Genomic DNA, 13,373 nt, shown 5'->3' on the forward strand with positions numbered 1-13,373 from the left:
TTGTTTAGTGCTTAAATGTGAAGTGAGCTAAAGTTATTAAAGATATTTATATATATATATAAATGTTTCTTTTAAAACTGTCTTTCTGTAGGCTCCGTTAGACTCTATGATTTTGCTAGCAAAACTCCTTTGGTTCAGATGAAATTCAAACAAGGAGGTACTGCCCTTGCTTGGGTACCACGACGGGTAAGCTTATTGTTATGATGAATTTCTACTAGAATCTATTTGTAAATATGGTATATTAGTGCTATTTCTTAGAAACACAGATATTTTCTGACTCTGGATTTTAGAGAAGAACAAAAATTTTAGTTCACTCAGAATGTGATAGAAATCATATCATGACTTTGCTATCGTGATTTTGGTTCTGTTTTAATGAAAATCTATTGTTATGCCACCTAAAGTTTAGAAATAGTTCCATGTTAAAAAGTAATTACCTAATGGGCTTCCCTGGTGGTGCAGTGGTTGGGAGTCTACCTGCCGATGTAGGGGACACAGGTTCGTGTCCCGGTCTGGGAAGATCCCACATGCCGCGGAGTGGCTAGGTCCATGAGCCATGGCTGCTGAGCTTGCGCGTCCGGAGCCTGTGCTCCGCAACGGGAGAGGCCAGAACGGTGAGAGGCCCACGTATTGCAAAAAAAAAAAAAAAAAAAAAAAAAATAGTAATTACCTGACAGAACTTTGTGTATCTGTCCCTTGCCTGACTCTGATTCATTCATTCTATACATTTCCAGCATGTTTGCAACGTGCCAGTCCTGATTCTGGGAATATAGCAATGAACAAAAAGAAAAAAAAGATTTGCCCTCATGAATCTCCCACTAGAGTGGGAGACAGGAGGCAGAGACAGACAAAAAACAAAATAAGTAAATTTATGTGATATGTTAGATAATGATAAGAGCTATGGAAAAAATTAGAGATCATTGTTCTAGTTGTCTATTGCTGTGTAATAAACTACCCCAAATGTAGTGGCATAAAACGGCAATCATCTTATTTTGCTCAGTCTCTGGTTTGGGAATTCGGACAGGTGACAACAAGGATGGATTATCTCTGCTTCACAGTATCTGGGGCCTCAGTAGGGGAGATTTGAATGGTTGGGGCCTAGAGTCATCTGAAGGCTTCTTTGTTACAGGTCTGGCACCTGGGTTGAAGGTTAAGCTAAGCTGGGATGTCAACAGCAGTGCTTACCTGAAGCCCATGCCACATGGAGAGGTCATTATCACAGCATGGTGGCCTCAGGGCAGTCACACACTTCTTTATGGCAGCTCAGGGCTCCAAGATCTAGTGTTCCAGCAAATAAGGCAGAAGCTGCTGTCCTTCTATGACCTGGCCTCGGAAGTCACATAACGTCACTTGTACCATACTCAGTTGGGTGGAGCAGTCACAAGCACCCCCCACCCACGCAGATTCAAGGAGGGAGGGACTTAAACCCCACCTCTCCATGAGAGGCATAGCAAAAAATTTGCAGCCAAGTTTTTAAAATGTCATGGGAATATTTGGGGAATATTTTATCCGTATTGTTTTGGGTTGAAGTCAAAGAGAAAATGTTCCAGGCCCAAAGTAGATGTGGAGGTGGCTGGAATGGAGGGGAATTTCATGATGGGATCAAGACCAGAAGGAGAACTCAGGCCAGGGAGTAGAAGCAGAACAATGATGAGGCTGGATTAAGTAGAAATGACAGAGTATTTAGATTACCAAACATGGATCTCTCTTTATCCTAATCTATTTACACTCTTACCTAAATTCTTTAAAATACAGCCTATGTAATTGAATCATTTCTTCAGATGCTTGGGCAATGTCCATAGAATGTTTCCTTTTTTAGCCTTATATCCAAGTAATGATCATATGGACATTATGCTTGAATTGCCCCTTCTCCATACCCTCTTGCCTTTCTGGAAAACTGCACATCATTGTTTACAATTTAGCCCAGGTCAGATATCATCTCCTCTGCATAGCCCTCCATGACCCCACCTTCAAGTAGAGCTGTGTACTTCTTCCTTTGCAGTTTTTGTTTAAGGACTGTGTATATACCTCTTTTATAGCACTTATCACAGTGTACTAAGATGACTTGCTTTATTGACTGTCTTTCCCACCAGACTGTTTGTTCTTCATGGCGACGCCGTATCTTACTCTTCTTTGTACTTCCAGTGCCTCTACAGTTACTGGTACATTTAGACACTTAGTAAATGTTTGCATAAACATTCAGTTGGAATTGAATGGAATATAGTTTTCTTATTCCCAAGGTTTTCATAATTGCCTGGCTTCAGGGATGATCAGTCTGCTCTAAAGAATACCAAGGCTCTTGCCCTTCTCCTGAATGCCTTTTGAGATAGCAGATTTAGTACATTAAGACATTGCTAGATTTATATCTCTGGCCCAGACTTCTCATCTAAGCTGCAGACTAGGTCAGCTTTCTTTGCTATGTGCTCTCAGAATGTTTATTTCCTTTTACTTACTTCAGTTCATAATTCCATATTCATTTGTGTGGTTGATTAATGTCTGTCCTCCCACTCGACCATACATTTGTGAAAACAGGGGTTGAGACTGTTTATGCTCACACTTGGGCTGCTGGTGATGGGTGCCTGGCACATAGTAGATGGACGCTCCACCAACTTTTGCTCATTGAATGCTTGGATTGTCATTGTTTACCTGTCTCATGGTCTGCAGTGATAAGGAACTGTCATAGAAGAGATGGAGGTTACCAGAAAGTAGTATAAGGAATTATTGATTAGCATTTATTTTAGTTAATTATTTAGTTAAATAATTTAAGTCTAAATAAAACACAGAAATCTGTTATGTAGTACAGCTTTCTTAATCAACAAATTTCAGAAACCTTGCATTTCTTTTTTGTCCAAGGTAAGCAATGGTGGAGCACAGATTACTGCAGGATTTGAAGATGGCGTTGTTCGAATTCTTGAACTTTATGATCCAGAAGGGCTCACAAGTTTTGTGGGACGGAAGAGAGTTTCAGATGCAGATATTCGTTTGAAACAGGTTTTCAAACCTCATACTTCTCCTGTCACTGCTTTAGCTTATGATCGTGATGGAGAAGTTCTAGCCACAGGGGTAAGTAGTAGATTTCCTTGTGTTTCCTATTGAATTTTCCTGGTTAACCCTGCCTTATTAGTCTTCCTACTTAATGATGCCTTATTTGCTTATATTCCTTTCTGAGAATATATCCCTATTTTGTTTTCTTTGTATTCAGATTCTTTCAGTATAGTCTGTGCATGACATTTAAAAATATTCTTACAAATTGAGTTGTAATGCTTATTTTAAATGAATAGAAATGTTCAACTGGGAATCATGCAACGTGTTTTATGTATCATCAATGTTTTATAACCTAGGTATGTTCTTATATAGAATTGGCCTAAATGAAGAGAATAAACATGTAAATGCTTTATGCATAAATAGGTGAGCATATGCATTGTGGAATTTTTTGTGAATCTTATATACAGGTATGGTGAGCATCTTTTCAGAAACACATACAAGAAAACATGGTTTGTCAAGTGTTCTCATGGGGAAAATGAAGCAAGTATTTGAAACAAGAATGTTCCCAGAATAACCTGGGGAAATATGATCATTGTAGGTATACGTATACAGTGGGTGTAATATAGCTGTTAAATGCTTCTTTGTACTGTATGCAATATGTTTCATAATAATATATATTTCGGTATCTCTCTTTTTCTTAGAGTAAAGATCAAACTGTCTTCTTCTTTGAAGTGGAAAGGGGTTATAAGCCAATCGGTTATATTACTACTCCTGGACCTGTTTGCCAGTTAACCTGGTCTACAGCCTCTCATGTAAGTAGTTATTTGTCTTCATGTTTAAATCTCAGTTACTACGTAGTGAAGTGATCTGGTAGATAGACAATAGTGGGTGGAATTATTAGCTCCACTCCTGGGTCCCGCTGTGAGGGGCCAGGGAAGCTGCTCAGCTTTACTAGTGGAGCATTACTCAGGAGCTTCAAGCCCTTCCCATTACCTTCTCCTTCTTCCATAATCTAATTATTGTATCAGACTTTGCTTCAACAATGGAGACTTCAGCCCAAAACACATGTCAGAATGTGTTGAGTGTACTTGTCCTCATGTTTAATCTCTTCTCTTCTGCTCCCGTTCCAGCTCCATTTTCTCTTCTAATCTTCCATTGCCTCTTTTCTAATAACAATTGGGGATTCAGTATTGATTACTAATCTTATTTAATGCCCCTAATTTCCCTAATTTTGAGCATAGGATAATTCAGTCACCTGAATATTGATTGAATGTCTAAACCGGGTACTGTACTAGGGTTCCAGCATAATAATAATGCTGATGAACTGCCCAGAGGTACTGTCAGGATTTTGGGGGGGGGTAACATCTGTAATCTATTTTAAGCTCTTCTAAAGAAAATGGCTATAAAAATATAGTAGTACCTAGTAAAAATATTTTTTTAATTAACAAATACTCATTGTTTTCATCTTTGCTAGGCCCTGGCAATGGATTCAATAAGCAGTACCTAACAGTATCTTCTGAAGGAGAAAAAAAATACACATGTTTAAGAAGTTATATTGATCTGTGATAGGATTATTTAAGATTTCACAAGGGAATGGGTGACTAAATTATCAGTGATATCAGTGGTATAGACAATACGTGCTGTGAATATAGAGCATGTATATCAAGAAAGGGAGAAGTTAACACGTGATGTGAGTTAGTTGAGAGGAGGAGAGTGCAAATTGTGTAGGTGAAGCAAAGAGAGCTGCAAAGGATGCTCTGTGTTAAAGCATGAGCTATTGTATCACAACGTATAATATTTTGTGCATCCTTCAATCATTTCCCTATATAACAAAGTTTTAAAAAACCCAGCATTTTTCAGGGGTTGGGAATGATGGGCGGGAAGGGGGTGGGTGTGACTACAAAGGGGCAGCTTGAGGGAGATCTTTGTAGTGGTGGGATAGTTTATGTTTTGATTGTGGATGGTTGCATGAATCTGCACATGTGATAAAATGACAGAACTATACACTCATTCTATATTAATGTTGATTTCATAGTTTTGATATTGTTGCAGAAGTAACCAGTGGGAGAAACGGCAAAAGGTATAAAGCTCTTTGTACTATCTCTGCAGCTTCCTATGAATTAATAGCTACTTCAAAATAAGAAACTAAAACAAAAATTAAGGCAGAAAAGGCATACCCCCCAAAACAAAAAAACAATTCAAAAGTCATTTCAGGCAGTGGTGCCAATCAGCACTTATATTTCTAGTATTATTTGGGAATTACTAATGTAAATTACTCTCATCTCACAATATATACATGCACCAAATCATCACGTTATGCACCTTAAACTTACACAATGTTATGTCAGTTATATTACAATGAAGCTGAGGGAAAAAAGTAAATTAACATGTATAACTGATACTGCACACTTCAGTTGACAAATGGCAATAGCAGTTAGCCCCTACCAGCTCACTGGTCAGACCTCCTACCTTCCTGAATGCATTAAGCTTCTGCTCATTATTTTGATTTCCAATAAAGCTGCATCACACACAGAACCATTCCATCTGCAGTGGTCACTACCATGTTCACTTAGGCAGCAGTGTGGAGAAGTTACAAGGGAGCCAAATGAGAGGCAGGTAGATCTATTGGACAGCTGTGTTCCAGAGAAGATGTGACCAAAGTGTGAAAGACTGTGTGGATAAGAGATAGGTAGAATTGACTGAACTTGGTGATCTTCTGAATTTCTGGGGGGTGATTTTGTTGTGTCTAAATGAAATTCATTAGAGTTTTTCTAAGACGTGTTTTTTTTCCTCCTGCATTTTTCTGAGAACACCATTCTCCCTGTTATCTAAACCAGAAAATCTTTAGAGCCATCTCTTCCCTACCTCTAACCACCCTGCTTTGGTGGTTCACCAAGCCCCCCCATTGATTATGTACCCTAAACATCTGTTAAATCTGTCTCTTCCTCTGTGTTGTCTTGTTCCTCTTTGTTTCATGCATTAAGCTTTGAACTTGATCTTCTCTGCCTAAAATGACCTCCTTCTTGTCATCCTAGCACACATCAACTCACTATATTTTAACACACACAGTTTACTAATATTTTATTAAGGATTTTTGCATCTACATTCATAACAGAGTGATAATTTCCCCCTTTTGTAATGTCCTTGCCAGGTTTGGAATCAAGGTATTTCTGTCCTCTTTTTTTTTTTTTTTTTTAAAAAAAAAGGTCTTTTCTATTCTCTGGACCTGATTTGTTGTTTGTAGGAGGATTTTTAATAATGGATTGAATTTCTTCAGTAGATGTCTTCTTTTAGCAGTTTATAGTTCTATAACTTCCAACCCACAATTTTATACCCAGTGGTAGTATCTTTCAAAAATGAAAGTAAGTAAACAATAATGTGAATTTTTGGATGAAATGAGCAACTCCTGTTCTCATGCAGCTTAGGGTTGTGCAAATGTTTTAAAGGCAAAGACCCAGCAGAATGTTAGGCTCCCTTTTCTGTATTTCCCTTTTCTCTGGTATCATGTGCCATCAGGTCCTAACTTTCTTGTCACTTTGAACTTCAGCTTGTGTCTATTCATCTCTGAGAGAATGCGTAAAGCTCTAGAACACTGCATTCTGTTTGGCTTCTAGGTCCCATGCAGTAAGTTGACCAATGCCCTTAGGAGAAAGAGGTGCAGAGAATGCCCAGCTCACCTCACCTAGCTTCCCTTCTCCTGCTATCTTGGCTCTTAGAGCTGTGGCTGTACTGGTTTCTCTGTGTTGTCTTGAACTAGCTGGTTTAGCAAAGTTTTCATGTGTCATTGAATTCAGTTTGCTAACATTAGTGTTTTTCATCTATGTTTATAAAAAAGATTTGGATAATATTTTCTGTCTTCATAGTTCATTATCAAGTTTGTTATTAAGGTTTTTTTCATCTCCTAAGATGAGTTGTAAACTATTCTCTCTCTCTGTTCTCTTGAAGAATTTGTAATATATTAGAATTTTGAGTTTTTGGCAGACTTGGTAGTAGAGCCATCAGAGTATAGGGTTTTTTTTTTTTTGAGTTGCTTTAAAAAAATTAATTCAATGCCTTTAATGATTATAATTCTTCTTTTTAAATTTTAAAGTATAATTGACATAAATAAGGCTCAGATATGCGACATGATTTGATAATTGTATACATTGAGAACTGATCACCACAATAAGTCTAGTTAACATCTGTTACCATACATGAGAACTTTTGAGATCTACTCTGAGCAACATTCAAATATGCAGTACAGTATTATTAACTATAGTCATCATGCTGTACATTACATTCCCATGACTTATTTTATCACTGGAAATTTGTACATTTTGAACCCCTCCATTTTGTCATCACGCAGCCCCTGCCTCTGGCAACCACCAGTCTGTTTTCTGTGCCTAATGTTTTTTTCTTTTTTAAAGATTCCACATACAATTGATATCATGCAATATTTGTCTTTCTTTTCCTGACTTATTTCACTTAGCATAATGTCCTCAAGGTCCATCCATATTGTTGCAAATGATAAGATTTCATTCTTTTTATGGCTGAATAATATTCCACTGTGTACATATAATCACAATGGAATATTTTCTTTATCCATTCACCCTTCAATGAACACATAGTTTCCATATCTTGGCTATTGTAAAGAATATTATGCTAAACTTGAGGGTGCATGTATCTTTTTCAGTTAATGTTTTCATCTCAGATAAATACCCTGAAGTGGGATTGCTGGATCATGTGGTAGTTCTATTTTTAATTTTTTGAAGAATCTCCACAGTGTTTTCCATAGTGGCTGTACTGATTTATGTTCTCACCAACAGTGCAGAAGTGTTCCCTTTTCTCTACATCTTAGCCAACATTTCTTGTCTTTTTTTTTTTTTTTTTTTTTTTTTGTGGTACGTGGGCCTCTCACTGTTGTGGCCTCTCCCATTGAGGAGCACAGGCTCCGGACGCGCAGGCTCAGCGGCCATGGCTCACAGGCCCAGCCGCTCTGCGGCATGTGGGATCTTCCCGGACCGGGGCACGAACCCGTGTCCCCTGCATCGGCAGGCGGACTCTCAACCACTGCGCCACCAGGGAAGCCCATCTTGTCTTTTTGATAATAGCTATTCTAACAGGTGTGAGGTGATATCTCATTGTGGTTTTGATTTGCAGTTCCCTGATGATTAGTGAGGTTGAGCATATCTTCATGTACTTGTTGTCTGTCGCTATGTCTTCTTTGGAAAAATGTCTGTTCAGATCTTCTGCCCCCTTTATAATTGGGTTCTTTGTGCTTTTTTTTTTGCTAATGAGTTGTATGAGTTCTTTATGTATTTTGGATATTAATCCCTTTTCAGATAGATTATTTGCAAATATTTTTGCTTATTCATAAGGTTGCCTTTCATTTTGTTGAGTTCTTTGCTGTGCAAAAGCTTTTTTAGTTTGATGTAGTCTCACTTTGTTTTTTTTTTTGTTTTTGCTTTTGTTGCCTTTGCTTTTGATGTCAGATCCAAAAACTCATCGCAAAGACCAATGACAAAGTCAAGGAACTTACTGCCTATGTTTTCTGTAAGGAGTTTTATGGTTTCAGGTCTTACGTTCAAGTCTTTAATTTGTTTTGAGTTAATTTTTGTGCACGGTATAAGATAGTAGTCCAGTTTCATCCTTTTGCCTGTGGCTGTCCAGTTTTCCCAGCACCATTTATTGAAGAGACTGTCTTAACCCCTTGTGTAGTCTTGGCTCCTTTGTCATAAATTAATTTACCATATATATGTGGATTTATTCTTGGGTTCTCTATTCTGTTCCATTGATCTCTATGACTGTTTTTATGCCAATACCATATTGTTTTGATTACTATAGCTTTGCAGTATAGTTTGAAATCAGGTAGTGTGATGCCTCCAGCTTTGACTTCTTTCTCAAGATTGCTTTGGCTATTCAGGGTCTCTTGTGGTTCTAATCAGATGTATTCTTCTTGATTTAATTTTGGTAAGTACATTTTTTCCCCCTAGGGAACTTGTTTATTTCCTTTGAATTTTCAAATTTTTTGTCTGTAATTTTCATAATATTCTTAATGTCACAGGATCTGTAATGATGTTTCCTTTTCAGTTTTTTATACTGGTCATTTTTTTCCCTTCCTCTTGCTTAATCTTCCTAGATGTTTGTCAATTAGTGTTTTCAAGGAACTTTTCACTTTATTGATTTTATTTTGTTTTTTATTTTATTAAGTTATATTCTTTTATTACAATCCTACATTTACTGTCTTAAGGTTTATTTTCTTGTTTTCTAATTTCATGAAACGGATATTTATATTTTATTCTTCTTCTTTATATGTATCTTTATGTGTACCTTATAAAGCTATAGGCTTTAATGTATCCCACAAGTTTTGATAATGTAGTATTTTTATTATCATCCAGTTGAAAATATTTTCTCAGTTTCATTTTGATTTCCTTGACCTATGGACTATTAAAAAGTATTGATATTGTTTATTTATTTTTAATCTTTTTTTTTTTGGCTATATTGGGTCTTCGTTGCTGTGCACAGGGTTTCTCTAGTTGCGGAGAGTGGGGGCTACTCTTTGTTGTGGTGCACAGGCTTCTCACTGCAGTGGATTTTCTTGTTGTGGAGCATGGGCTCTAGGCACGCGGGCTCAGTAGTTGCAGCACATGGACCCTAGAGTTCATGGGTTTCAGTAGTTGCGGTGCTCGGGCTTAGTAGTTGCAGCATGTGGGCTGTAGGGTGCACAGGCTTTAGTAGTTGTGGCTCATGGGCTCTAGCGCACAGGCTCAGTAGTTGTGGCACACAGGCTTAGTTCTCTGCGACATGTGGGATCTTCCTGGACCAGGGATCGAGCCTGTGTCCCCTACATTGGCAGGGAAATTCTTGACCACTGCACCACAGGGAAATCCTTTATTTTTATTATTTAAACTTTATTTTTATTGAAGTATAGTTGATTTACAATATTAGTTTCAGGTGTACAATATAGTGATTCAGTATTTTTATAGATTATACTCCACTTGAATTGATTATAAAATATTGGCTATATTCCCTGTGCTGTACAATATATTCATGTGGCTTGTTTATTTTATACATAGTAGTTTGTACCTCTTAATCCCCTACCTGTATCTTGTCCTCCATCTCCACTGGTAACCACTAGTTTTTTCTCTATATCTGTGAGTCTGTTTTGTTATATTCACTAGTTTGTTTCATTTTTTAGATTCCACATATAAGTGATAACATACAGTATTTGTCTTTGTCTGACTTATTTCACTAAGCGTGATACCGTTCAGGTCCATCCATGTTGTTACAAATGCAAATTTTCATTCTTTTTTATGGCTGAGTAACCACATCTTCTTTATCCATTCATTTGTTGATGGACAGTTAGGTTGTTTCCATGTCTTAGCTGTTGTAAATAATGCTGCTATGAACATTGGGGTGCATGTATCTTTTCAAATTAGTGTTTTTGGGTTTTGTTTTGTCGGGGATATATACCCAGAAGTAGAATTGCCAGATCATATTGTAGTAATATTTTTAGCTTTTTTAGTAACCTCCATACTGTTTTTTTACAGTAGCTTCATCAATTTACATTCCCACTGACAATGTGCCAGGGTTCCCTTTTCTCCACATCCTCCCCAACACTTATTAATTATGGTCTTTGGGTTGATAGCCATTCTGGCAGTTGTGGGATGATATCTCATTGTGAGCTTTGATTTGCAATTCCCTGATGGTTAGTGATGTTGAGCATGTTTTCATATGCCTGTTGACCATCTGTATGTCTTCTTTTAAAAAAATGTCTATTCGGGTCTTCTGACCATTTTTAAAATTGTTTGTTTGGATATCGAGTTGTATGAGCTGTTTATATATTTTGGATATTAACCCCTTATGGGTCATGTCATTTGCCAATGTTTTCTCTTGTTTAGTAGGTTGTCTTTTTGTCAGTGGTTTACTTTGCTGTGCAAAAGATTAAGTTTAATTAGGTCCCATTTGTTTATTTTTGCTTTTGTTTCCTTTGTTTTAGGAAACAGATCCAAAAAAATATTGTATGGTTTTGTTCAGAGAGTGTTCTGCCTATGTGTTCTTCTAGGAGTGTAATGGTTTCTGGTCTTACATTTAGCTCTATAATCCGTTTTGTGTTTATTTTTTGTATATGGTGTGAGAAAATGTTCTAGTTTCATTCTCTAACATATAGCTGTCCAGTTTTCCCAGCATCATTTATTGAAGGGACTACTTTCCCCATTGTATATTCTTGCCTCTTGTTGTAGATTAATTTTGCCCATAAGTGTGTGGTTTATTTCTGGGCTCTCTATTCTGTTCCATTGATCTATGTGTCTGTTTTTATGCCAGTACCATACTGTTTTGATTACTGTAGCTTTGTAGTATAGTCTGAAATCATGGCATGTGATACCTCCAGCTTTGTTCTTTTTTTTCAAGATTGCTTTGGCTATTCAGTGTCTTTTATAATTCCATATAAATTTTAGGATTATTTGTTTTATTTCTGTGAAAAATGCCATCAGTATTTTAATGGGCATTGCATTAACTCTGTAGATTGCCTTAGGTAGTATGGTCATTTTAACAATATTAATTCTTCCAATTCATGTACATGGGGTATTTTTCCATTTCTTTGTATCTTCAACTTCATCAATGTCTTATAGTTTTCAAAGTATAGATCTCCTACCTCCTTGGTTAAGTTTATTCCTAGGTATTTTATTCTTTTTCATGTGGTTTTAAAAAGGACTGTTTTCTTGCTTTTTCTTTTTGGTAGTTCATTATTAGTATATAGAAAAGCAACAAATTTCTGTATATTAATCTTTTTTTGCCTTTTTTATTTCTGTTTATTGTAAAGTTTATTTTTACAATTGCTTCAATTTCAACATTTGCAAGGACAACCACAGAAACAAACTTTTTATCAAATTTGTTGTCATATCCTAGTATATGCCTAAATTCTTAGAAAATGTCATTTTATATTTGCAAACATTCACTCTGCTTAAGCATACTTCGGGGTGATTGATATGTTCATACATGTAAAATAGATTCTAGGTAATCAAGAACTAAAACATCAGACAATCAGGAACAAAAGTTTGCAAATTAGCCTTGAATAAGATGTTTATAAATGAATATTTTATCAGTCTGGCATTCTGCTATAGCAGAATACCATATACTAGGTGCCTTAAACAACAAACATTCATTTCTCACTGTTCTGGAGGCTGGAAGTCTGAGATCAGCCTCATGGTCAGCCTGCTCAGATGCATGGTCAGATTCATAGTGAGGGCCTTCTACCTGCTTTCCAGATCACTGCCTTCTTGCTGATTCCTCACATGGAGAGAGAGCGAGCTCTGGTCTCTTCATCTTATAAAAGTACTAGCCCCATAATGGGGGCTCCACCCTAAGGGCTTCATCTAAATCTAATTACCTCCCAAAGCCCCCACCTCCACATAGGGTTTCAACATATGGATTTTGGAGGAACCCAAATATTTAGTCCATAGTAAATGGTAAGCAGTTATTCCCTAAAAATATTTGATTTCAGGAAGTGTATTTTACTGAAGATCATTTAGGATATGTTGTTAGTATCTAAAATATTTGGGATACATTATCTAACCTTTCAATATTAGCATCCAATTTGTATCATTTCTTGAATAAGACAAGGGTAGACTGATTTTTTCAATTTTTGAGAGAGATTAATGAATCAAAAAGAATGACAAGATTAATAGTTGCTATATTCTTAAAGTTATGAGAATTAAAATATTCAATATTTTTCATCATGGGGAGAGTATGTTTACTAATTATCAAATTGGAAAATTGAAATGATACACTTCAGTTCATCCCCAAAATGCAATATTACTCATGTGATAAAAGCTTAATAAGTGTATTTTTGAGTGCACTACTTGAAAATTTGAAAAAAATGCTCTCCACAATGAAGGGGCTTTGATTTAGCTAGTTCTTATTGGTTCTTATTGGTAGTTTTTCCAATGTTAGTAACTTTGTCATATAGAGTAATTACAGAGTATAACCAGTGGGTGACTATTACATTAACTATGATTTGTCAATTGAATCTGCTAATCTAATAAGGAGTAAATGTCTAGGTCTTAACAATAACAATGGAGTTCTTCGTAGTACTTCATAAATACCCAGCCAACCCTTGTCAATTAATTTGCTTAGTGGAATTTAGATGACCTTCATAAAATATCCTCTTGATTTATCTAGTCACGTTGTAAATAAAAAGGTTAATCAAGGTGTAATACAAAAGAAAATGAATTTCCTTTTATAGAATTTCACTTGATTAGAAAAGGAAATCTATAAAATATGTTAGAGAAGTATTAAAGCTCCTTATTCCTATAGGGCATATATTCTGCTGCTTTGATTCATTTTGGGGATGAAGTCTATAAATAAATGTATATGTAAGAAAACCACAGCATTTTCTCTTTAGATGATTC

General features: G+C 36.4%; 1 protein-coding gene across 1 annotated transcript in view; it reads left to right on the forward strand.

The window, feature by feature from the left end:
• CFAP44 (cilia and flagella associated protein 44) overlaps window positions 1-13,373 on the forward strand; it is a 140,270-nt gene that overhangs the window by 44,259 nt on the left and 82,638 nt on the right. Inside the window, exons 12-14 of the mRNA XM_032630144.1 lie at window positions 92-186; window positions 2,851-3,060; window positions 3,684-3,794. Coding sequence (XP_032486035.1) covers window positions 92-186; window positions 2,851-3,060; window positions 3,684-3,794 — 416 coding nt within the window. The remainder of the gene's footprint in view (window positions 1-91; window positions 187-2,850; window positions 3,061-3,683; window positions 3,795-13,373) is intronic.

This window comes from Phocoena sinus, chromosome 4 (assembly GCF_008692025.1).
Source record: "Phocoena sinus isolate mPhoSin1 chromosome 4, mPhoSin1.pri, whole genome shotgun sequence".
NCBI lineage: Eukaryota > Metazoa > Chordata > Mammalia > Artiodactyla > Phocoenidae > Phocoena > Phocoena sinus.